Here is a 24,762-nt window from a genome sequence, read left to right on the forward strand (position 1 = left end):
TTTGAATGCGAAACCTGTACTCTGCCAAAAAACCTGTACTCTGCCAGTGAACTGTTACTCTTCTGCCCCTTATGGCAGGAAGTTAGAAAAATGAAGCGTCATTATCAGAAAAATGGGGCGGGCTTATGCTGACCATACATCTGGCTTTACAGTCTTTTGAAAGAGGCCTGTCTTTGAAGGACTATTCAGTCCAAGCCTTTTAAATATAAAGAATATAAGAAGAGAGAACAGGGAACTTAGAAGTTGCCCATAAGTAGTAAACACAAGCTTGGCAGCTTGATCACGTGATCAGACTTTACGCCACAGTGGTGAGATATATTTTATTTTCATTTATAGTAGCAATTTCTTCATGTGTGCCTCTTAGTATACATTAGTATATACAAATCTCTGTCCCATTTTTCAGAGCCTGCTATCATTAGGTTGAGTGAGGGTGCTACGCCAGTCAGCAGTTTCCAGGGGGTAGAGTAGTGGCACCAAGCTGTTTAGAGCTGCGTGTGTCATGTCGCCATCTGATGACCTGTGCCCTCTAAACTAACCTGCTGCCCTCAGGTGTGGTGGAGGATGCTGTCCCATCACCAGTGCTGGAGTAAAGATGTCTATTTATTGAGCATTCATCCTGGTTTGTTTGCAAGGAGGTAAGGTGATGTTATTTCAAAGTATTCCTCCACACCTTCCAGTGCATTTCCCCATCACTTTCCTTACCACAAAAAGTCCACTCTTTGGGGGAAGTATGCTCGCCAGAGCAGCTTCGTCACGCTGGCCACGTGACCCGGAAGTGTCTTCGGACAGCACTGGCTCCCGGCCTCTTAAGTGAGATGAGCACACAACCCTAGAGTCAGACACGACTGGCCTGTACGGGCAGGGGTACCTTTACCTTTATGATTGTTGTGCAAGAGCTTCTAATCAACTATAATTGTGCAACCTGAATTTCCCGTTAGGTGATTTAATCCCACCTGAAAATAACAATGGGGAACCACTGTCTTGTCTTTTGCTTCAGGCAACAAAATGTCTTGATTGGTCCTACGTCTTTTGACTTTCTTTTGGTAATGCATTTGCTCCAGTCAAACTAGATGGAATTGGGTTACTTTGACTCAAGTTTTTTTTTAAAAAGCTTCACATGTATTTTTATAGATATCCTGCAGCAAAAGGAAGCCTCTAACCCAGCCCACTTTATTTAGATGTTTAAATTAAGTTTTGCATAGTTCCACTGTTCTTGTCTGCACATGGACAATTTCTTGCTGGAGAATCATGATGTCCGTCACTTCAGATTTCTGCTTCCTTGATGGTAGTAGACATTTACAGGGAATGGAAGTAGCTGCAGCTCATGACTTCTTTGGGTGAAGCCTGTGTATTTTGCTATAGATGTCTTCTGCAGGCCTTGCTTTGTTTATATCCCAGTTTTTGTATTGAACACAAGCTGGTTGCTTCCAGCACCTCTTCATCTTCTGATGTGATGCTGCAAAACTGAACCATAACTCTACAGTGAGGGACAGAAGTCTGAGCAAACAGGGAGAAAACAGCTAAAAATGAGGAGTGTTATTTATTGCTATGAATAATTCTGGCAATACTGCATGACTAGCTGAAATATCTGATTAAGGCATAATGTGGAGTCTTGGTATTTGTACAGAATCCGCTTGCTGTAGAGAAGTAAAGAGAAGGTGCAGCTCAATGTTTTGTTTGGCTAAAGGGAAAACACTGTATGATCTTATAAACCTTGAGAATAAACACCCAAATGATCCCATTTTCAGGGTTAAATTCACAATATTATCATTTGTTTAAAAACACTGGAGTGTATTTAATTATGAAACAGCAACACCACTGCACAGATTCTGGTGGAGATAATTTCCATTCAAGTCTCACTTGTATTTCATCCTAGAAATACTTTCATATCACTTAAATGAGCAATTTCTTATTGATACAGTTACTATAATAAAGATGATGTTCGCATACTGGGAAACATATTGCCTTCTCTGATCCCAAAGCCTTATTCAGTTCACCCAAAACAACACTGGGTTGACATTGCCATATCAGGAAGGAACTGAAACAGCAAATGGGGCAAGATTTTTTGTTTTCACTAACTTAGGATTTGGAGTTTATGAGGCTATACCTGATTCTACAACATGTGCCATTGTTTCCTTTGCTTGATCCTGCTACAAAGCCCTCCCATAGGAGGAGGGAGAAACTCCTGGCTGCAATGGAAGCAACCTTGCTGTCATCCCCAGAAAAGGATAGCAGACATAAGAAACAGGAGACTCTCCAGTAGTGAAATCATTGTGGTTTCAGTACTGGCAAAAAGCTATATTGACAGAAGCACAGCTTCAGGGAAGAGGTGTACATGCCCACACAATCTGAAGGGCCTATGATGTACTGCCATCTGAACATCTTGCATCAAACAGGAGAGGTTCTAAAGCTGAACACTTAATGAAACTACCAGTGGTCAACTGGTAGTTGAAGAAAACTACAATCAGAAGGAAGAATAATGAGAAATTAGTAAGAGGAAGGATTGCTGCTACATTTCTAAAGCCACTGTAATGGGCAGCTCTCATTTGAATTATACCAAGCACAGAGTGGATGGCTTGCCTGGAAGCATAAATATCATTTGATACACAGATAAAAGAGATTGTATAAGGGAATTATATCCACTGGTTGTACAATGTGCAGCCCAGGGTATGGAACAAAACCTAGATAGCAAAACACACCTCTGCCTCAGTCCAAGCAACGTTGCTGGTGTGAGTGATGCCAGTGGCGGCAGAAAGTGAGATGCTTCAATGCTCCTTGTAATTCTGCTTCTGTTTTGAACTACCGTAATTCCTACAAAGTTTGCAAGAGCTGCATCCTAGAGCCGCTTGCCTGCAGCACTACATGGGCTTCTCACTTATCACAGGCAACACTCAAAAATGTTGGCCACAAACAAGATGTGAATGAACCAAGTGTCCCTCCTAGCACATTCCTGTATTATCCTTAGAATAACTTCTTTGTTTAGGCACATCTCTCTTCCACATGTTGGCAACATCCAAAAATCTCACAGCAAGGCTCTTCTCACAATTTCCACTCTCATCTTGAAATACTTTGGAACCACTACAAAATTAAGAAACTTGACACTGGTTGTAGAGAGAGGCCATGCATAAACATTGTAATGATGGGTGCTAGTCTGGACTTTTTACTTTTTGTCTGGCTTCTTTCTGTGGATCAGTGCAGCTCTTCCTCGTCACTAGATTGGGTACAATAGGAGTTGTCCAACAATATCTAGAGGGCATCAGTTTGGGAAAAGCTGCTCTTCACCATTCTCCCCACCTCTACTACATGCAGCTTTTCCTCATGTACCTTGAATATTTATTTGATCAAGTGTGTGCTAGGATTTTAAAGAACAACACATAATTTGGGGTTTTTTACACTTAAAAACTGCATCCACAGTGGGCTGGGTTCATTAAAATTCTGCCTGTCTTTCAATAGCCTAAGCCTTGCAGTCTAGTACACAATAATGTGGGAGGTAATCCTTGGGTAACCTCAAATTACACAAATGAAATGTATTGAGAAGCTACTGCAGTTCAGTGTACAGAAAACGGGAAAATATAGTTGTTAGCAAGAAGCTAAGGGTTGTAGATCAGATATTGGTCTGAAGCCAAAGAGCAGGTAGGAGAATCTGTAACAAGTATGAGATAACTGGAAGCTCCTAGAAAATGGGGTGATAAGGTATTGGAGAATATGAAAAATTGGTGCTTGGTTCCTAATATCCTCTCAAAGTTTGAAATGGGGTTCCAGTTCATTCTCTTTCTCCTCTGCCACCTCCTCCTCCTCCTCCTCTTCTTCCTGCAAGCCTTGATTGGGTTCAATGTAGTTATCTTCAATGAAACCATCATCATCCTCTGCAGGACACCCAGCTACTCTAGGGATGCCTTGGTTCCTCCCATAGGCCACATCCATGTCAGCTTCCTCAGCATGGCTGCTTCCAATGGAGCGGGAATCAGGCAGCCGTTGATGGTTGTAGCTGGCACGGTTCCTCTGCAACAATTTGCATTTAGCAACCAACGCAATCACAATGGAGATGGCGATAGCCGAAAGCACAAATGCAGCAAAGTATGGCCAGCTATGAGCAACTTTTCCAGGGGGAAGTGTGGTAGTAGAGGCTGCAAAGGAAAGGACAGCTGGTGTATAATTAAAATACTCACTATCCATGTTCACATTCAGGAAATATATTTGACTACAAACCTATGTAAAAACTTACTCAGGAATAAATCCCACTGAAGTGAGTAAGCATGCATTGAATTGCATGGCACACCTCTGTCTTTTTTCTTAATAGGTGTGAACAGGGGGAAATCATAGTCCTATGTCTTTTCTTTGATGAAAATAGTACAGCGACAGAGGTCATTGGAGATATGAGCCACTCTCCCTGGCAAATGGCACCCATTCCTGGGCTAAGCATATCAAGCTGAAATTGGAAGTTATTGATGTCAACACATAGTAGTATAGCAAGCATTTCATCCACTGAGTCAGGGACTGCAGTGGAGCCTGTCACTGACCTTCCGTGCCTGATCCTTCCCTTCTACAAGGTTATCTAATATTGGCTCAATACAATAGTGGCATTAAACACAGCACGATATGACTAGAAGAAAGTTTGCTGAGAGTAATCTGCAGATCCAGCCCCAGCTAACTAATCTAGAGCAAAACAAAGCCTAAAATTCTACCTTGTTCATTTGTGGATCAAGGCATTCATAGAGATTTGGCTCTTTTAGGGTTGGGTTGATTTGAGGGTTTTTGCCTGCCTTGGGATCATCATTGCAAGCTTCTCATAACTGTGTGGAAGCTGGTAGCTAGAATCAGCTAATTATCTCATTTGTAAATGACTGTTGCAAGCACCACCACCATCAGGAAGGATTTCCTGCTTTCATATAGCACTGTTGTGAGCAACAATGCTGGTAAACAGGAAACACAGAAAGAAGCATGTCGTTAAAAACATTTTTCATTACCAGGGTTTAGAGTTACCCTTTATGGTTTTAATCAGAATGGGATACCTGTGTCAACCCTGCCAATCATCTCACTATGCCTGGATCAGCAAAAAACGAGCAGGAATTGGCCTCCCTAACACATACCATTTGCACTGGTGACTGCAACTCTAATGCATTCTCACAGAAAGCTCTCCTAGGGGAACACCAGTGAGTGATGGTTCTGGGATTCAGTGGAGAAAACATGTCAAATGCAAAAATTATAAAATGGGTGTTATAGCTCATCAGAAGGACCCCCAGTTTATTGAGCATTTGTCGGGATTTGTTTGCCCCAAGGTTGCTGAGAGGTTAGATGACATTGGCTATTTCTTGAACACTCATACAGTTTTGTTTGCAAGGAGGTTATACGTATGTCATTATGTCAAGCAAGTGTTATGCCAGGCTTCCTCAACCTCGGCCCTCCAGGTGTTTTGAGACTACAATTCCCATCATCCCTGACCACTGGTCCTGCTAGCTAGGGATCATGGGAGTTGTAGGCCCAAAACATCAGGAGGGCTGAGGTTGAAGAAGCCTGTGTTATGCCATGCTTTCCTGTGCATTTTCCCATCACTTTCCTAACCACAAAAGTACAGTATTGGGGGGAAGCACATTTGTTGTTCAAGACCTCCCAACCTGCATTTATTTAGTTATTGCCTACCCTTCACCCTAAGATTCCAGGGTGGGTTACATCAATTAAAACCTGAATCTGCTGATATGTTATTCAATCCCACCTGAAAATGGTGACACTCTGGAAGTGGCCTGTCTTGCTTCACTTACTGTAATTTTTAGATGTCAGGTTACCGGTAGCTGAATGTTCATCCGGAGGGGCCCTCACTTTTCTTCTGTGTCCCTGGTCCTGATAGTCCAGAGTTCTAATCTCTTTAGTCTGGAGCTCTAGGCGTGAATCATGGATCAGCTCAGCTAGAGGACACAAAAGCTGTTAGTGTCCATTCACACGGAGAGATTACAGGTTTATTTTCCATCCTAGGTTCATCCCATTGAGATAATACAAATCTTAGGTGGTTTATGAGAGGCAAAACCTTTTGCCCACCTCCTGGTTTGAGACTGCCTAAATCGACTTGGTTTCCTGGGATTATTCCTTGTCTTCATTTTGTCAGATATGAAGTCTCTATTTCTTCAATATAAGCAGAAATACTGCAGTTGTACAGAGAGCTTGTCGTGAACACATCTTATTGGGTGTAGTCAGTGACACACTGAAAACCTGCCCTCCATTGGTTCTATTTTGTATCCTCTTTTTTTTACAGGAGTATTTAATCTTATTATTGAGGTTGAATCCTGACAATACAGAAGTACTGTTTTTGTGGGACGGGGCGGGTGTGGGGGATTCCCTGTCCTGAATGGGGTAACTGTGCCCCTGAGGGACCAAGTGCACAGCCTGGGAGTCATTTTGGACTCACAGCTGTCCACGGAGGCGCAGGTTAATTCTGTGTCCAGGGCGGCTGTCTACCAGCTCCACCTGGTATGCAGGCTAAGACCCTACCTGCCCGCAGACTGTCTCGCCAGAGTGGTGCATGCTCTAGTTATCTCCCGCTTGGACTGCGCTCTATGTGGGGCTACCTTTGAAGGTGACCCGGAAACTGCAATTAATCCAGAATGCGGCAGCTAGACTGGTGACTGGGAGTGGCCGCCGGGACCACATAACACCGGTCCTGAGAGATCTGCATTGGCTCCCAGTACATTTCCGAGCACAATTCAAAGTGTTGGTGCTGACCTTTAAAGCCCTAAACGGCCTCGGTCCTGTATACCTGAAGGAGCGTCTCCACCCCCATCGTTCAGCCTGGACACTGAGATCCAGTGCTGATGGCCTTCTGGCAGTTCCCTCATTGCGAGAAGTGAGGTTACAGGGAACCAGACAGAGGGCCTTCATGGTAGTGGCGCCCACCCTGTGGAACACCCTCCCTTCAGATGTGAAGGAAATAAGCAGCTATCCTATCTTTAAAAGACATCTGAAGGCAGCCCTGTTTAGGGAAATTTTTAATATTTAATGCTGTATTGTTTTAAACACTTGATTGGGAGCCGCCCAGAGTGGCTGGGGAAACTCAGCCAGATGGGCAGGGTATAAATAATAAATTATTATTATTATTATTATTATTGTTGTTGTTGTTGTTGTTATTTAGAAACCAATTATCAGAGACTGTGTGCGTGTTTCCCCATTATACGCCTCAAGCAGGGGCATATAGTATAGAATTCCATATGGGCAAGCGAGTGGCCTGGTTGAAGAGGACAGGCCACTGCTCTGCCAGTTTCCTTGGCAGAAGGGTTGCTTTTCTTTTAACTAGCCCTTTTATAAACTTCTATCATACCCAGAGAACCACAGTGCTTTCTACTTGGATGCAACCTGCTGCTTTTTTTTGTTTTGGTTTGAACATTGAATAACGGGAGCTCCATGTTTCTGAGTACTGTCCACTCGACAACCCACTTCCCATTGCTTGACTCACCTTCTGTTTGTTGTAGTCCCTGTTGGGAAGGAGTGATGGAGGCACTGTACACCCAGGGATTCCCCTGAAGCTCAACATGGTGGATTCTTTGCACGAGTAACCGAGCAAGTTCAGCTGAATATAACAGCTCATTGTCCTGCAGATCCAGATGGATGAGGTTTCCAGAGACCGGAAACACAGAGGGTTCCAGATACTGAAGTTTATTGTTTTTCAGGAGCAGTATGTGAAGGTTTTTCAAGCCCAGGAAGCTCTTTGAGTGCATGTTGGAAATGCTGCAACTGCTTAAATCCAAGAGGTGGAGAGCACCCAGGTTACAAAAGAGGCCAGGATAGAGAGTAGGAATGGTATTGCTGGAGAGGTTTAGAGAGTGCAGAGAAGGGAAGCTTCTCAGAAATGTTCCATGTCTGGGCATTATCAATGAGTTAAAAGACAGGTCCAGGTTGGTGATATGTCTGGGAAGAGATTTTGGAGCATGGAGAAGGCTCTTTCCACTGCAGGCTGCCCATCCCTGTGAAAAATCATAGTACCGGCATGAAACCACAAGACATTCAGGCATCATCATTCAAATCAATTATTTAGTTTGGGTTGAGATCTTTCCCTAAAAGAATCATTTAGCTACTGGGCGACAGAAAAGCTTCTGCAGCTTGCCTTCACCTCAATTAAAAGTGGTTGGGACTGACTGCCAAGTATATAGAGGCTCAAATTTAAGGCTGCTTTTGCATGCTACTGTTAGCAAATAACCATGTTTTGCAGGTTGCAACATCTCATGTAATTTTTTTTAAAAAAAGTGTTAAATTTGAACTAGAGTGCTCTAAAGCTGAAGCAAGCTGACTGTCAGGGATCTGCCATCGGAAGCGGAGGGAAGGTTCCAAAGGGATGGCGGAGAGGGTCCCAGTAGGGAGAGAGGGAGCCCGTCTGCTGGGGAAGGAAATCAGCGTAACACCAGTAGAGAAGGGGGGCAGATGGGGGAATCGGGGAGGAGGCTCCAAGACTCCTCGCCGGAGACCAGCGGAGAGAGTACGGGTACTCCACTGCCCACACCCTCCCTGCGCAGAAGACTTCCGCGCAGGGAGAGTAGGAGGAGACTTGGCGTCAATGAATTTTTGTGCTGGAAGAAGTTTAAGAAACGCCCACTGACGGATTCTGCCAGCGACTGAGACAGTCACGATGCTGGAGGCTGTTCAGTCAGAAAGGGTTAACCAGGTAACCTAGCCAGGAGTGGCGGCAACTTACGCACGAGCAACCCCTAAACCCACTACACTGACATTTCCCACACATATGTTAGTGACATACTTGAAATGCATAAAGGAGTACTGGCAAAATCAATTACGCAGAGATTATGCATACCAACCCTTCACTTGGGCTGCACTCCTGTTGACCCTGTTAATCTCCCCAATCTGCCCTTTAGAGTAGCAGGGATCAGTATGGGGATTAGTGTTGATAAAGCTGAATAGCTAAATCACATATTGATCCAGTTTAGTTAAATCCAGGCTATGTCTGGAGTAGTTATTTCACTAGGATTGCAATCCTGGGCAAACATACTTGGAAGTAAGTTCACTTTCACTGACTTATGAGCCTTGGATCAGGGTACAGGATACAGTTCATGACAGTGTTCATTATCGTATATAAATGACAACCATTGGAAGAATAAGCCTCTGTACAATAGTGTATAGGGACGCGGGTGGTGCTGTGGGTAAAACCTCAGTGCCTAGGACTTGCTGATCGTATGGTCGGCAGTTTGGATCCCCACGGCGGGGTGAGCTCCCATCGTTCGGTCCCAGCTCCTGCCCACCTAGCAGTTCAAAAGCACTCTTAAGTGCAAGTAGATAAATAGGGACCGCTTTATAGCGGGGAAGGTAAACGGCGTTTCCGTGTGCTGCGCTGGTGCTGGCTCGCCAGCTGCAACTTTGTCACGCTGGCCACGTGACCCGGAAGTGTCTTCGGACGGCGTCGGCTCACGGCCTCTAGAGCGAGATGAGCACGCAACCCTAGAGTCGGACACGACTGAACCGTACGGGCAGGGGTACCTTTACCTTTACTTTTTACAATAGTGTATGTTTTAATTGTGAATGTTATTAGAATGCATAACTTTTTTTAAAAAGTGGGAAGTGGAACTGAAAAATCTGGAGATTATCACATACAGCCAACCTTTAATCAGATAAACTGATCAAGATCTTGCAGGATGCAGAATTTTCAGATTATTCTTCACTATATACAGATGTATATCTTGCTTACCTGCTTGTCAATATTGCAGGGATGTCCTGATGCAACAGTCCATACCCAGAGCATGCTGGAGACCCAGAAATACCAGGCATCTTTCATTTTGCTTCAGGAAGCTGTAAAAGAAAGGGAGGAATGCCATGGCACAGTTGGTGACACAAGAATCCTGGAGACCTGCTCCATGGTAAGAAGCGGGTGATGTGGGTAGGATGGATATGGCACAGCAATTTTCAGGGTGCTTCTCTATCATTAAGAAATGCTGATGCCTTTCAACTCCGGGGCTGTGAATGCAGATTCCTTTGTATTGCAGTTAACGTGGGGAAATGAACTGCATGGGTGGACTTTGCAATATCTGGCCTTCAGAAACTAATTTGGTATCAGGAGTCCATTCTAGCGGATTAGAATCATAGTTAAAGCCAAGACATCAGGTTGGAGAGGAAAACTGAAGGAAGAAGTACAAAATGAATAAAAGATCTAAAAGCCATGAGCTTTGAGTTCCTCCAGATAAAGTGCTTGTTCAACATTCACTCTGATTTGTTTGCACAAAGCTTACACGGTAGTCTGGTCTTTGTTGAGCATTCATTCTGACTTGTTATTGAGTGGTTATATGACAATGAGCAGTCATTTTGATTTGCTTGTGAGATGTTCACACATCTTGTTAATCATTCATTTATCCCACTCTTTCCTAATCATCACTTTTCAAATTTCAAGAGGTCTGTTGTTTTTTAAAGTGGATTTGTTGCACAAGGGCAACAGAGCGCTTGAATTGCACAAACAGCTTGTGCATGCTGGAGCTTACTGTGTGTTTGCAGCCTTTTGCATTCCCATTTAATTTGTGTATTGTAATAGGAATTTTATGGTCTTAGATATATGGTAATGTTCATAAGTGTACCAACCAAGCACATACATAGATCAGCACAGGAAGGCCAACCTGGAACCATTTTGATTCCTAAACTGACCAAATCTTTTCTCTGCAAGGTCAAAATGGAAAAGCCTCCCCATTGTCTTTTCCTTCACAAATCCTGTCTGTGTTTGAATAGGGTGTGAGCCTGTGACCTGGCCCAGGAACTAAGTATTTATCATTACAAAAGACTGGCCAGGCTACCCAGGAAATCCAATCAAGTAACCTGCCAGACAGGAGATAAACAAAAACAGGAGAAAAACAATATTAAAATTTCTATTTTGGACCGCATTTTTTGTGATGTAGGTGTGATGTATCTGAGGGGTGGTCTTATGTTACACCCCTTCTGTGATGTATGTATGATGTTTCTGGGGGTGGTCTTGATCTACAGGATGGGAATTTCAAAAGTTTTTATAAGGCTTTGCACACCATTTTTCTGGGTCCTCCTCCTTTCCTGCGTGTGAAGGGAGCACCCTGTTGCAACAGATCAATAAAGATCAAGCTTACTAGCTGCTTTGCTTCTCAATATTCTCTGGTTGGCCTCTGTTATTTTCTCCTACCAATAGAGAACCTATGTAAGGACTCTATATGGGCTCTTGGATACCCCATAAGGGAAAAGGGCAATTTTTGTTTACAACAGTATGACCTTACAACACACAACTTGATGCATCCCCACCACCCCCACTGGTAAATCCAGGTTTACTCAATATAGGGAGAATTCACTTGGGGTCACATAAAGTATTTTTCTGTGTTTGGGGGGTGAGTGAGTCAGTTGTCACTTTCTGTTGCTCGCCTGTCCATGCCTACTACTTCCTCAGTACGTACATTTCTTTCCCAGCTGTCCTCATAACTATTTCCAGTGCACTCCTGAATGGATTATTTTCGCCCCTTTTGGTCCCCCAGATTTGCACAAACCACAAAACTGCACAAACAGACTACATTTAAAAATTCTACACCAGATGTATTTGGCAGCAATCTGAAAAGTGCACTGAGAATTTACAGTGGTGCCCCGCAAGACGAAAAACTCGCTAGACGAAAGAGTTTTCCGTTTTTTGAGTCGTTCTGCAAGACGAATTTCCCTATGGGCTTGCTTCGCAAGACGAAACGTCTTGCGAGTTCTTGCGAGTTTGTTTCCTTTTTCTTAAAGTCGCTAAGCCGTTAATAGCCGCTAAGCCGCTAAGCCACTAATAGCCGTGCTTCGCAAGACGAAAAAACCGCAAGACGAAGAGACTCGCGGAACGGATTAATTTCGTCTTGCGAGGCACCACTGTACAATTTTTTTCATTTCTTTCCCAGCAAGCTAATAAGAGCTCAGGAGCATAGCCACAGCTCAGGAACACGTCAACTGCCTGACTGTGTGTCTCTGCACACTACTTGGGCAGGGAAATTTTTCAAAACCACAAATTGCACAGAAAATTATCTGTGTGCACGCCCTGTTAATACTTAATTGGCATGTAATGGAATCAACAAATTAGAAGGCAGGGACGCACACAAAAGGGTATGAAAGGGAAAGGCTGAAATTACTCCTGATACACAAATTCAAATATGTGCAGGTGTGAACCACTCCAGTCTAATTCCAACTGGGCAGGGCTGTAAGCAAGCGAACAGCTAAATAATACTCAAATGTGCACAAGACCCTAAAGTCTGAGAATGCACTTCAATACCTCCTGCAAAATACTAACAGCCTGGAGGCACCCTCTGCCCTTAAAAAGAATAGTAGAACATTGAAAGATCACATTGAGGTTGGAACGGAGAATGGCCAAGTGCCAGAGACCTGAACAGGAAACGGGGAAATCAAGTAGTGTACAGAAACAGGACAGATGGCAAGCATCTGAGCTCAAAGACTAGCAAAGCAATCATAATGAATGAAGAGAAGAGCATAGACAGATACAGCAGTTGTGCCGATTCTAATAGGTGCCCTTTGTAAGACAGCCAAACTTTCAGGACTAGATTCCTGCACTCATTCTGCAGGCTGCATTTACACACGGCGAGAACAGCAGTTGTTCACACTGTTGCAGCCAAGGCATACAAAATCTCAGAAGCATATTATTGCTTACCTTGTGCTAAAAAAGGAGGAAGACTGGCGTTTGAATTCTGAACCACGCCCAAGGCGACTTCACCCCTGCCTCCACACAGACAATTTGGCACTGCCGGAGTCAGGCGAGAACCCCCACACCAAAACAGCACAGGGAGTCGTGCCATGAGGGAGAGTTACTGCAATTTAAAATGTTTACTCCCTTTGCCAGGTTCTTACTCTTCCCCAAATATTCCCTGCAGGCAGAAAAATAATTTACCTCAGGAATTGTGCCAGTTTGCGTGTGTGCTCTCTCTCTCTTCCTGGGTCTGTGTACTGTGGGAGTGGCAGGTGCTGAAGAAAATGGAGGTTGAATATGAAAAAGGTGAAAGGTAAAGGAAGCCAGTTACATATTAACTGGAATCGGCACCTCTTGTCTTTGGGACATGGTAGGATCCAAAATAAGGCTCTGGTCCTAGGACAGGAGGAAGGGAGGTGGCCAGTAGGCACTGTTTGCCCACAGATCAAGAAACAAAGTCATAAAGGTCATGTGCAAACTTGTACAACTGTTTACATGGATGCCTGCATTAATTCTGAATGACACATTAATCCTGAAGGATATACAAAGGGTATTTCTGTGTGGAAGAGACCAGTATTCCTGGAAGGGCTATAGCTCCGTGGTGGGTTGTATGTTTTGCATGCAGAATGCCTCAGATGCAAACCCAAGCATGTAGGGCTGGCAAAGACGCATTGCCTGAAACCCTGGAAAGCTACTGCCAATCAGTAGAGGCAATACTGAGACAGATGGATCAATATTCTGGACTCTGTATTTGGAAGCTTCCTATGTCTTTTGTGTTGTACTTGTGTGATTCAGATTGCACATCTTGTGAGGGTCTCCTAGGTTGTTCCTGCTTATAATAAAATATCAAATAGGTGTCCTGTCCATTGAACACCATGGAGGTTTTCCAGCAGGCAGGGTTAACACTACAAACAAATATTGCTATTTCACGGTGATCTGCAAGCAGAATTCCATCCTGAAGGTATCGTGCTTTTTCTTTGTGTACATCCAACTGTGTTCCATCTATACTAGTTTGTGTTAACACAGCCATATGGGTGGGAAAGTACAGTTCACCCAAGCATTTGACTTTTTTGTTGAACCTCTCCTCTCCCCACCCCATAGCCCGCTCCTGCTTTCTGCTTTGGTGCTACCATTTTAGACCAGCTGTAGAGGAAGCTGCTGCCGTCTGGCAGAGAACAGGAAACAGTGTGCAAAGGAGAGCCAACTTTTGTGGAAGAAGGGAAGCATAAAACACACTCCACCCTGTCTTATATGCTGTGGGGATTTGAGGAAAAAATGAACTGCCCAGGCTGGTTGCAAGAAGCACATTCCCTTAATTCCTCTCACACCTTTTGCTCTGCCCTCTGGGGTCTCCAAGGGTGAAGTGTTCTCTGTAAGGGTTCACAGAGCACTCACAAAATAGCTGACCACAGAGTGTCATTAGGAATGGGTGGGGAATTACTTTGTGGCTGGATCCCCTGGTCTAGGGATGTGGTGGCTTCTCCAGCTGTCTGAGAGGAAACGGGTTCCCTTAATTAACAATAGTACAATTTACTGTGAGTGTTCTCTGGTTCTGTTAAAAATACCCTGTTGTCCCTTATTGTATAACTGCTTTCCATGTTTTTATCTTTAGTATTTTGCCAGGCCAGTGGCAGAAGCAGCCTGTTCTATAGTTCTCGGAAAAGAACCTCCAGTACAAAATGGAGGGTTGTTTCTTTCTTTCTTTTTTTTACATTTTTAATGTATTTTATTTTTAAAAAAGAAAAAAGCCCCACAAAATCATGACATTCAAGTTGGTTATTGAATTTTTCTGTCACTGTGTTTCTGGGAATTAACAGAAATTGTTTATTATTAATTTAAACCACACACCAGAAATGAGACTAAAAATCAGGCTAGAGAGTGACAAAGAATAATCTGCAGGGGACTTCATCAAAATAAAGTATGAGCAGCCCTGGTTGTTTCTAAGTACAGTTGTACCTTGGAAGTCGAACAGAATCCATTCCGAAAGTCCGTTTGACTTCCAAAACATTCGGAAACCAAAGCACGGCTTCTGATTGATTGAAGGAAGTTCCTGCAGCCAATCGGAAGCCCCTTCGGACGTTCAGCTTCCAAAAATAGTTTACAAACTGGAACACTCACTTCCGGGTTTGGGGCGTTCAGGAGCCAAAACGTTAAGAACTAAGCTGTTCGAAAACGAAGGTATTAAGACACGCCACATGATTTGGGTATGTTTGGTGTTTTTGAAATCACTTCATTGTGGACACCCCACTTCAGGGCTGGCCCAAGATATTTTGCTGCCTGAGGTGAAGGATGAGGTATCACCCCCCCCCCCAAACGACACACAAGACACATACTGAAACCAACTAGAATACAGTGGTACCTCTACTTACAAACGCAATCATAAATAGTAAAAGTCCGTAAATAGAGAGCCGCTACTGCGCGTGTGAGAAGCGCGATAGAGCGCTTCTGCACACTGTGCGAAGTGGACAGATCACTTCTGTGCGTGTGCGCGCAGTGTACACTTCCGGGTTTGCCGCGTTCACAACCCGAAGGTCCGCGACATGAAGCGAACGCAACCAGAGGTATGACTGTGGTAGGCTTTCTTTCTTTCTTTCTTTCTTTCTTTCTTTCTTTCTTTCTTTCTTACATTTCTATCCTGCCCTTCCTCCCAAAGGAGCCCAGGACAGCAAGCTCGAAATGTGATGGAGAACAAGGAATATAATCAGTTTGCCAGGAATTAGAATTGGTGGGAATGACTGGCCGCTGCTTTGGAAAGGATACAGGAAAAATATTAGGTTTCTCCTGCCCTTAGCAGAAGCAGGAAGAAGTGAAGAGGGCAATGGCACCTGTCAGTGCGCTTTATGTTCTTGCAGCCACCTGGCAGCCAAGCTCCTAACTTCCTCTTAGCAATAATGTAGAATTATTAGGGTTGTGATTCACCTGACTCTTTCTTAGAAAAGGGAAATATGCTGAAAATTCTCCCCGCCCCAATCTTTCTGCTTCCTCCCAAATGCAAACCAGCCTTCCCTTTGCCAGGATCTGTTCCTGTTCTCTGTTTGTATAAACACACCCCCTACATTCTTTCAGCAAAGATTATTTGATGCAGCCTTTTAGCTTGGGGTCCTGCCAACCTAGCAGTTCGAAAGCACATCAAGTGCAAGTAGATAAATAGGTACCGCTCTGGCGGGAAGGTAAACGGCGTTTCCGTGCACTGCTCTGGTTCGCCAGAAGTGGCTTAGTCATGCTGGCCACATGACCTGGAAGCTGTACGCCGGATCCCTTGGCCAATAAAGCAAGATGAGCGCCGCAACCCCAGAGTCGGTCACGACTGGACCTAATGGTCAGGGGTCCCTTTACCTTTACCTTTTAGCTTGGGGTTGTCAGTTGTGCTGCTGGCAGGGCTCCAATGCTTTTAGCTGTTGCATAGGTGGCAGAAATTCAACAGATGAAGCATTTCCTGCATTATTTATTTTTCACATTACTTAACTGATGACCACTTTGATGTCCTTTAGGCACTAGGTAAAAATAATCTGTTCATTATTGAGCATTCATCCTGATTTGCTTGCACAAAAGCTGATGTAGAGGTTATAGGATTCTGCTCTTAACTGAGTGTTTGTTCTGATTTGTTTGTGGGGAGGTCATTCACCCAGGACATTTAACAATATTTATTAATTTTCTTGATTGATTTGGGGCTGTAGTTACGTTTTGTGTGTGTATGTTTCATGGATGTGTTTTGCTGGATTTAATACTGGCCTTTAATTTACGATGATACGATAATTGTTTCAAATAATTTTTGTAAGCCATCTTGAAAACTACAGTCAAAAGGCAGGACAGAAGTATTTTCAATTCATAAAAATTCATGCCCTACCTCTTGGGTGACGAGGGAAGGCTAAGATCAGACTGAGGTTGTTGGGGCCATGCCCCATTTGCCCTAGTGAACTAAGCTGCCACCTCTTCACATCATTCTCTGGGACTTTGAACCACAGAGCACAGCAGCAATATAAATGACCCACTCAGTAGAAATTCCCTCACCTTCCAAACGTTTGGTTGAATAGGTTGAACATTTGGTTGAGTAGGAACATGCTCACTTGTTGCTTTATTCAGGTGGAATTCAATCACTTATCAGGTTGCACAATTAAAGTTGATCTTGCACAACAAATCTGCTTATCCAAAAAATCAGATTTTTGTGATAAAGTGACATAAGGAAGCCCACTGGATAACTCGTGCTTTTACACAATATCTTCTAACCTCCCCTCAAACAAAGCAGCATGCATGCTCATTAAATAACCAGTGTTATTTAATCTGCCTGGAAACAAATCAACCTTAATTCTCAATAAACAGGTTGTCTGGAAGCACCCACACCCCAACATTCAAGTGGGGGAAAGGAGTTTGGGTTTTTTAATAGAAAAAATGCCAATACACATACCATAATATCATACCTGTTTACTAGTGTTATAAACTAGGGAGTTGTAGTGTGAGGGGTGGTGCATAGAAAGCTGATTTTTCTAACCTTGTCGTCTCATAGAATCAGTTTACAGGGTTCCCTGGAGAGAAGTAACTGCGGTGAAATCTGTAGCATAAACGTTGATATGCACACACAAGACCAGAAATGTAAACATTCAGCATTTCTAGTTTCTACCACTGGAGGGATCCATAACCACACTGGACTACTTGATCCGCCTTGGACGGTATCCAACATTCTATTAAAGAGTGCAGCTGTGATAGTTTGGGCATATAAAGGTTCTTCTAGAATCATAGAATTGCATAGTTGGAAGGAACCCCAAGGGTCATCTAGTCCAACTCCCTGCATATTATATGGTAAACGTATCATTCAGATCCATTTCTTTTATGTGAACATTTGGCGTGTTGGCTTCCACCCATTCCCATTTTTCAGTCATGGATGTGGGTTGCTATTCTACCACTTGCCATCCACACGAGTGGGTGAAGGCTGATGGAATGTGTCCAAGGGTTTTCCCTGCCCTCCATTGCCGCCTTCTGTTCTAGGCACACACAAAGGTATTCCTGTACCTTTAGACACACACCCTTAAATAATTCCCAGGAAGTATGAAGAGCGCAAGAGAAAGTTATACCAAACTTTGTTATCATGTTTCACAATGGGCAGAATGGAGGCAGGGTGTTTTTTTTTATTAATACCTGTACTGTTAGGTAGATTTATTGCTTTATTGTACCATGTACCATAGTGGTATTTGCCTGACTTAAGCTTGCACATGAATAAGAAAGATGTTTTGTGCAATATTTCTGTATTAATTTGTTTTAAAAGAAAAGACCAGTGTATATACTGCACTTATAATCTATGATATAATCACTCACATGTACTGCATGGGGATAACTCCTACAAACTAGGTTTATATTTCAGGAGTACTTTCAGCATGCAGCAGTTGCTGGAAATGCTCATTTTGTCTGGGCCACCAGAAACAAAATGGCTAGTGTGTGCTCAGGAGCAAACTGAAGTAGGAATGTGGTTGGGGGTGCTGGTAGGGTGCCCTGGACTTCAGCAGAGGCCTTCTCGCAGCAGCATCACTGCCACTTAGCAGGGCTGGAAAGATGCTGTAGGGTGGAGCTGAGTTCAGAGCAGCATGGGCACACTATAGGAACACTCCCCCGCCCTCACCACCACCACCTCCAGTCCCTGTCTAGTGTATGGTAGTGGCATCGCTGCAGGGAGGCCAGCTCCACACTGCCACCCTGATCTAGCTGGCGCTGCGTGTGGGGATAGAGACTACCCATCAAAATGTCACTGCGCATGTGACAAGCCACACATCAAAAAAGTGTGCTGGTGGTATTCAGCGGCGGCAGTGAGTGCAGATTTTAACGGGTTATTTTTATTTATTGGGTTTTCCATGGCAAACAGAAATCTGGATCAAAGGTTTTAAAAGTACAAGCTAGCATTTTGAGGATGGTATGTGGCTCTGGGAGGGTGTGTGTGTGTGAAAACATGAGCAACGCCAATTTCAGCACCAATCTCGCAATAAACTCCTATCTAGAAGCACCCATCAATCTGGCTTTGTGGGGAATGGCTGAAAATTTTACAACCTGGAGAGATGCAAAAACTGCCTGCTTCAACAAGCCTCCCTCCTCCCTTCCCACTGCACCATTTGTAGTTCCTCTCCATTATGTGGCTTTTGTGACTATACACAGTTCATAATAACCAGCCAAGCAAGATATTTCAGTTTCTGCTTTGTTATTATAGCAGCAGCCTTCTTGATGATGAGAAGCAATTCCTGTTCATTTATTCCTTGGAGTTTAGCCTTCAAATACGTAGGCAAATGTGTGTACTCTGCCACAGAGACCCTGAGATTCCTTCTGTGTCTTAATCTAGACTTAGGTCAAGGAGAGGTCAGTTCCTGCCTTTGCCGCTATTGTTGTCAGACTGCAAGCAGGTTTTTCAAAACTATATTTTCAAGGCAGCTGCCCCTATGTTTACACAGAAGTGTTCTCCAAAGGGAAAGAGAGGAGTGGTGCTTATTAAGGGATTAACCCAGCAGATGCCTGTTCTGCTGACTGTTTTTGCACATGACATTAAAAAAAATGACCCTGAGCCTCTCCTGTACTGTTGGTTACGCATAAATGTAAATGCAAAACACACATTAGAGTTCAAGGGCACATTGCAGGGAAGCAAAACACTCAAGGAGGGCATGAAGCAGAGCGGATGAGAGGTGTGGTCTGGGGAGGGCAAGACAGGCCCCAAGCCTGAGGCTGGTGTAAGTATCACTTCTGATACCCATTTCTATTTCAGGGAAACTTAGGGCTGAACTCCACATGATGTTAATTATGTCAAAGCAATTACTGTGCACAGTTTTTCATGCTTAAATACCTGCTGAGGTCCCGTACCCCTGAACAGTATTAGAAGAGTAGGGAAGGGTGCTTTCCCCATCCTGACAAAAATAATTCCCACCCCGAAGCCCATATTAACCCAGGAGGGAAGCTCCAATCAGATTATTCACATATTGTAGATAAGATATTACTCAGAAAATAAAATAACTTCTCAGTTAGTGAACATTCGTATTAAGTCCCATTTACAAAAAAAACCCCAACACCCCTGAAGGCAGGAAATAAATGAGGCAAACTAAAACTGTCATTATATAAGCTAAATGGGTGGTTAATTTGAAGGCACCTTACCTAGAGAAACAATTAAATTAAATTCAGTATCAGAGATAAGGTGTCAAGGAGAGAGAGGGGGAGAATAGCTTTGCCTGCCTGCTAGGGAAGTGGCCATTCAGAACATCTCCAGACTGGCAGTACTCTGCAGGATGAAATCAAATGCATACATGAAAATTTAGGTTTAATATGCTCTGTTGCCCTAGCACAACAAATCAACTTTTAAAAAGAAATTATTTTTATGGCTAGGAAAGTGATGTGAAGATGCATTGAAAAGTTGTGTAAACACCCCACAATCAATTCAGGGTAAATGCTTAATAAATAGATTGCCTGCAGGAGCTCTTAGAAGGATTTTCAATTGTCTTCATTTTTCTCATATTTATGATTTTCTTAATTCATCCACTATGATTTGTTCTTCTAGATATTTAATGATCTAACAGTGCTTTATTCCAGTTTACCTAAAACAAATGTTGGGCTAAGAGGCTTAATATTTTCTGTCCTTCCCCCTCTTCCCTTTTTAAAACATTGGTGGTAGTTTGACCACCTTCCTCTTTTCTTATAGGAATGTCAGTTTTAGTGGCGTGCCCCATCTTTTTGTTGGAAGATGAATTTCGCATTTGAGTTATTTAATAATTCGGATATATATTGTTTGAACTTGTTAATCTTTAACTGATTTGTCAATTACCCTGGACTTGAACAAAATCTCCTGTTGCTTGTATTTAGCGTCTCCAGATGCCCTCACAGAAAAAGCTTCAGATGGAATCTGTCCACCAACTTCTGCAGTGTACAGTAATGCAATGAACTCATTTAAATGTATTTGCAGCTCTGGCCCCAAGTTTTGGGGTTCCCTTAGGCAAGATGCCTTCAGTGCACCGCCTCCCTGAGTGGGCCTGTGAAAGGTAATCTGAAATTGAGAGTTACCTTAATCTAAGATTTGTTAGTTAATATGTTTGTTAATATGTTATTTCCCCTTTCAGTGAAAACCAGGTAGAACTTTGGGGACTCGGGGGGTAGTAGAGAAGGTGTTCTAAGACTTTTGAATAGTTCTGTAAGAAAGTAAACATTTGATTTTTTTCACATCTTCCTAGACTGGAATGTAACAGGACCACCTTTTACTTAATGCTGTTGGCACCATCCATTTACTTGCTCTCTCCCATTGGACCCAATCCACACAAACACACATAGGAAGAAGGTAAGTGAAGGCAGATTGAACAGGCAGCAGCAATAGGAAGGAGGAAGGGGAGTAGAGCTAGGGGTCTCCATGGGATGGCAGTGGGTTCCCTGTTGGGGTGTAGACCTTCTCAGGTGCCCAACAATACCAACCCATGACACATGGTGCATGTGCCTTTCTCTCCAGTTTTGAGGTATTTAAAGCTGCTGCTTTTTAAAAAACAAACAAACCATGGTTCTTTTATCATCCACCAAATACTATCAGATTTGACATGAACCTGCACCTCATCTGATGTGCTTTCTGTATTGATCTCCAGTTCTGCGAACATAATAATCTTGCTTACTCATTAAGATTAATTACTTATCTTTAGCATCTCATCTACTTGGAAGGGCAAAAAAATCCATTGCAATCCAGTTTCTTTGTATTTCCTGATGTTTTTTCCTGTGTGCTGTTGACATTTTTTGTTTCAGGGAAGGAGTGCTTATTCTGATCACATCAGCAAGTTTAGACAAATTAATTATCATAGTTCCTGTTTATACTGTCTTTTTTGTTCTAAAAAACCTCATCTTGAATTGTTCAGAGGCTGAAGGTGCTTCCAGACAGGGACTTGTTGAGGGATCAGTGCTCCTCATGCATGCAGGTTTTCTGCAGTGTCATCTTGGGATGAAGAATGTCAAATTTGTTTCTCTCAGTTGCTATTTTTCCAGTCTTAAATTCACTACTCCACATTTCCACTGCAATTTTCAATGAAAAAAAGTTATAAAAGTTTTCCAGCACTTTTAAACAAATTTATTCTAATAAACACATTTTTGGATGAAGTTTAGACTAATATATACAATTTCCGAAGCAATCCTAAGAATCCACATACTGTTTGCCTCAAAATGCCAGCCTGTATTTCTTTCCCCATTTCATGTGGATTTACCCCTTCTAGACAAATTCTAATAAGTCAAAACAAAAAACAAAACAGTTGCCAGAAACCTGTTTGGAATATCTCACTGACACTTCCCATCTGGAAACCCCTCAATCCCAGTCCTCCTGCTTTGAACCTAAAGGGTTCTATTTTAACTAAATACCTTCTAACTTTCAAATGCTACTTAGGCTACATGTTTATGCCCACTATGCCCACTGCCACAACCCTATGGTATTTATTTCCCAGGTAATCATGCACTGGGGTGCAGTGGCGTAGCTAGCCACTTGGGTGCCCGGTGTGGCGCGTGCATCCTGCAGCCAGGGGTGGGACGAGCTGCCCATGGGGGCAGGGCGAGCCAAGGCAGGGCGCGCTGCTTGGAGCCTCTCTGCAGCCTCCTCCTCAGCCGTAGGGTGCAGTGGGCAGCCACAAGCCCTGTGCTACTCGAAAAAGCAGCGCAGCGCTTGCAGGCAGTCTGCCCACTGCTTCCCCTTCAGGAGAGACGTGTGGCTCACGCACGCTGCAGGCCCCACGGTGTGGCACCCAGTGCCCTCTGCGTCGCCTAGCTACCAGTGGCGTAGGAAGAGGTGGGTGGTGGGTGGAAGAGGTGGGTGGTGGGTGCGGGGGTTATTTTTTCCAAAAAAAAGGTTGTGAGCCCAATTTTTAAAATTCTATTTTAAAAACACATATTTTTGCCATTTTGTCACCCCCCCTCAGTGATGACACCTGGGGTGGACCGCACCCCGCTTCTTATGCCACTGCTGGAGTGTGCTTCATGTTAGGTACTGTCTCTCTCGCTGTTTGTTTTAGTTGTTTATTTCTCTTGGTCATGTGGCCCATTCTTTAAAGAGTGTGGTGCTATGCCCCATGCAGGGAGTGCAGTTGAGTTGTTTTGGCACTTCTCCCCAGGCAGCTGGCAACACTGGCTTGGTGAGAGGGAGTCCAGACCTGCTGTAATTCACCCACCCAGTGCTCTGCAGGGGTACCCGCTTTCCTGAGCTCCACGTCAATAGTCGGAAACAGTGAATGGCTTTCCTCTTCCTGGCCCGGCTTGCTTTAGATTATCAGCAGGATAAAGAGTGCTCTCAGACTTTCTGTCAGGCCTCCTAGCCCCTTCTCCCTTTCTTCCAAGTGGCCTTAAATTTTGCGTGGGAATTGTTCTGAACTATGGTCACACTTCTCAGCCTAGACTCAAGAGCTAGGTTTCACAGCCAACTCTAAGAAAGTGTCTGGGACGTTAGCCCTGAGGCACTGTGCACATGATGCAATGCAACGTAGGAGCACTTAACATGTTTCACAGTTCCTCAGCATATAAACCCTTCCATGTGAGTTCACCACACACGAGGTGATGGGATTTGTGCGATTTCTGATTTTACTGTAGGAACATGTGAATTGGTACTTGCTTCCAGAACTTTTGAAAACTGAAGTCAGTAGGTTATACTTGTGTATTTGCAATTCTGCGTCCATGTACATTAACATTGTATAACCCAGAGTGGCACACATCTTCTGGGCAACACTTGAAATAAGCTGTGCTCCTGACTGTGTTGCTGATACATGGGTATTTTAAGTGTGGAGGTGGAAGGTGGGTAGAAATTGGCTAAGGAAAGGTGGTTTGGCAGCAACATTGGACTTCCTCCCAAGCATATTTATTTACCCAAACAGGCGACTGCTATTGTTCTCTGTCTAGCTCCTCCCACCCTCCTAGCCCAAGCTTAATCCTGTGTAGACTAAAAAAAAAAAGGGGTCCCACAGAGCAACATTATGCACTAGGAGGGTAAACATAAGGAAGTAACCCTTCCTCAACCCTGTAAATGCAAGCGACCATGTTTAGGCTCCATGTAGCGTTTTACCAGCCCCAGGACACACGGTGCAAACAAAGCTGCATCTCATTTTTCATGAACACATACATGAATCCAGCTTCACTCATGCACCATTTTACGTGTTGTGATCTGTGTATATGTGCAGCTTTGAGAACAGCCTGAAGCAGTCATGTCACACGTGTAAGGGTTGAACAGAAGCAGAACTACAGGTCACAAAAGGGGAAAGTTAAGCTCAATATTATTTTAGAAGATTACAGGTCTAGTAAATTTGCCCACAAGGCTTCAACCATAAATGGGGATATTTACCAAATAATGGGCTCATCCACACTGGAGTTTATTCTGGATTCGAAGCTGCTTGTGTCTTTATATTTTGTATGTGTGTTGCATCCACACAATAGCATCCTCACCCAAGTAGTAACCCTCACTTCCCTCCCCCTGTGAAATCCAGATTTTACTGATCTGTGTCTAATCCAATAAAGGAACATATGATTCTATATTGAATTTTATTCCTTTATTGGATTAGACACAGATCAGTTTTATATATATATATATATATATATATATATATATATATATATATATTTACATGTGTGATGATGTTTCACTGGGTGCCATTCATTGCCCTACCCTTCCATTTTGTTTCCATCAGCCCAAAGAAAAGGATGCAGTCTGCCTTTTCCCACCAGTGTGTTGCTGAACTCACAGTATGGAACATAGGTGGTCATATTAATTTCAGTTACTGCTTTACTTGAACCCAAGGTCATCTGGAGCAGTGTTTCCAGACTGTAGTAATATATGTTTTAAATATTTTTAGAGATTTATTTTATTTTATAATTTGCTATTGCTACTTTGGACCTCCTTCAGGAGGAAGGATGGGATGATGATGATGATTTATTATCTGCCCTTCACTAGCAGGTCCCAGAATGGGTTGCAATAACTTAAAATTTAGTATTTTTAAAAGTTAAAAAAATTAGTCACAGAAACATCACAGGTTTCAAAGGTGTGCATTCAGCATTTGCAGAAAGCTGTGTAGTGAAGTTACCAGACACATCTCTGTGAGGAGGGAATTCCACAAAATCTTCACCACCGTTATCATCATCCTATAAAACCT

General features: G+C 43.4%; 1 protein-coding gene and 1 long non-coding RNA gene across 2 annotated transcripts; one reads left to right on the top strand and one right to left on the bottom strand.

Annotated features, from left to right (window-relative positions):
• Positions 1–314: 314 nt before the first annotated feature.
• Positions 315–24,385, top strand: LOC308479131. Its single transcript, XR_013987482.1, has 5 exons — positions 315–635; positions 9,696–9,845; positions 20,486–20,652; positions 20,842–20,945; positions 24,301–24,385. It is a non-coding gene; the product is annotated as an uncharacterized lncRNA (long non-coding RNA).
• LOC308479086 (type III endosome membrane protein TEMP) lies at positions 1,522–9,777 on the bottom strand. The gene is made up of 4 exons (XM_081009526.1): positions 9,677–9,777; positions 7,442–7,949; positions 5,760–5,903; positions 1,522–4,127 (listed from the first exon to the last, which is right to left on the bottom strand). The coding sequence occupies exons 1-4, from the start codon at positions 9,761–9,763 to the stop codon at positions 3,739–3,741; spliced, it is 1,128 nt and encodes a 375-aa protein (XP_080865652.1). The 5' UTR covers positions 9,764–9,777; the 3' UTR covers positions 1,522–3,738.
• Positions 24,386–24,762: the final 377 nt, after the last annotated feature.

The sequence above is a fragment of the Podarcis pityusensis genome (genome assembly GCF_964106645.2).
Source record: "Podarcis pityusensis genome assembly, chromosome: 6".
Classification (NCBI taxonomy): domain Eukaryota; kingdom Metazoa; phylum Chordata; class Lepidosauria; order Squamata; family Lacertidae; genus Podarcis; species Podarcis pityusensis.